General features: G+C 67.9%; 1 protein-coding gene across 1 annotated transcript in view; it reads left to right on the forward strand.

The window, feature by feature from the left end:
- TRMT44 (tRNA methyltransferase 44 homolog (S. cerevisiae)) overlaps positions 1-361 on the forward strand; it is a 47,541-nt gene that overhangs the window by 40,495 nt on the left and 6,685 nt on the right. Inside the window, 1 exon segment of the mRNA XM_014533448.1 lies at positions 7-232. Coding sequence (XP_014388934.1) covers positions 7-232 — 226 coding nt within the window.

A 361-nucleotide genomic window follows, 5' to 3' on the forward strand; every position in this document is an offset into this window, starting at 1 on the left:
TCCCCCCGCAGTCCTCCTGATGGTCCCGGAGCCCTGGAGGCTGGGGCTGAGGGACGCTGGCTGCCTGGGTTTCACCCCCGAGACAGAGCTGAGCGCGTGAGGAACTGCACCGCCCTCCCCAGGGAGTTCGTGGACCAGGTGGTTTTGCAAGTGGCAAACCTGTTGTTGGGCGGAGAGCAGTTAAGCCCAGGCAGTCCTCGCGGCGGGAGTCCGCAGACCTGGAACCGAGGAGGTAACGCTCTGCGCGCCCAGCCACTGGCGGCGTCAGGTAGCCCTGCCCTCCCGTGTGCGCCGGTGGGTGGTGTGTGTGAGAGACAGCGCTGGCAGGCAGGCTGCGTGCAGGCTCAGGCCTGGCTTCCTG

The sequence above is a fragment of the Myotis brandtii genome, unplaced genomic scaffold (genome assembly GCF_000412655.1).
Source record: "Myotis brandtii unplaced genomic scaffold, ASM41265v1 scaffold986, whole genome shotgun sequence".
Taxonomy (NCBI): domain Eukaryota; kingdom Metazoa; phylum Chordata; class Mammalia; order Chiroptera; family Vespertilionidae; genus Myotis; species Myotis brandtii.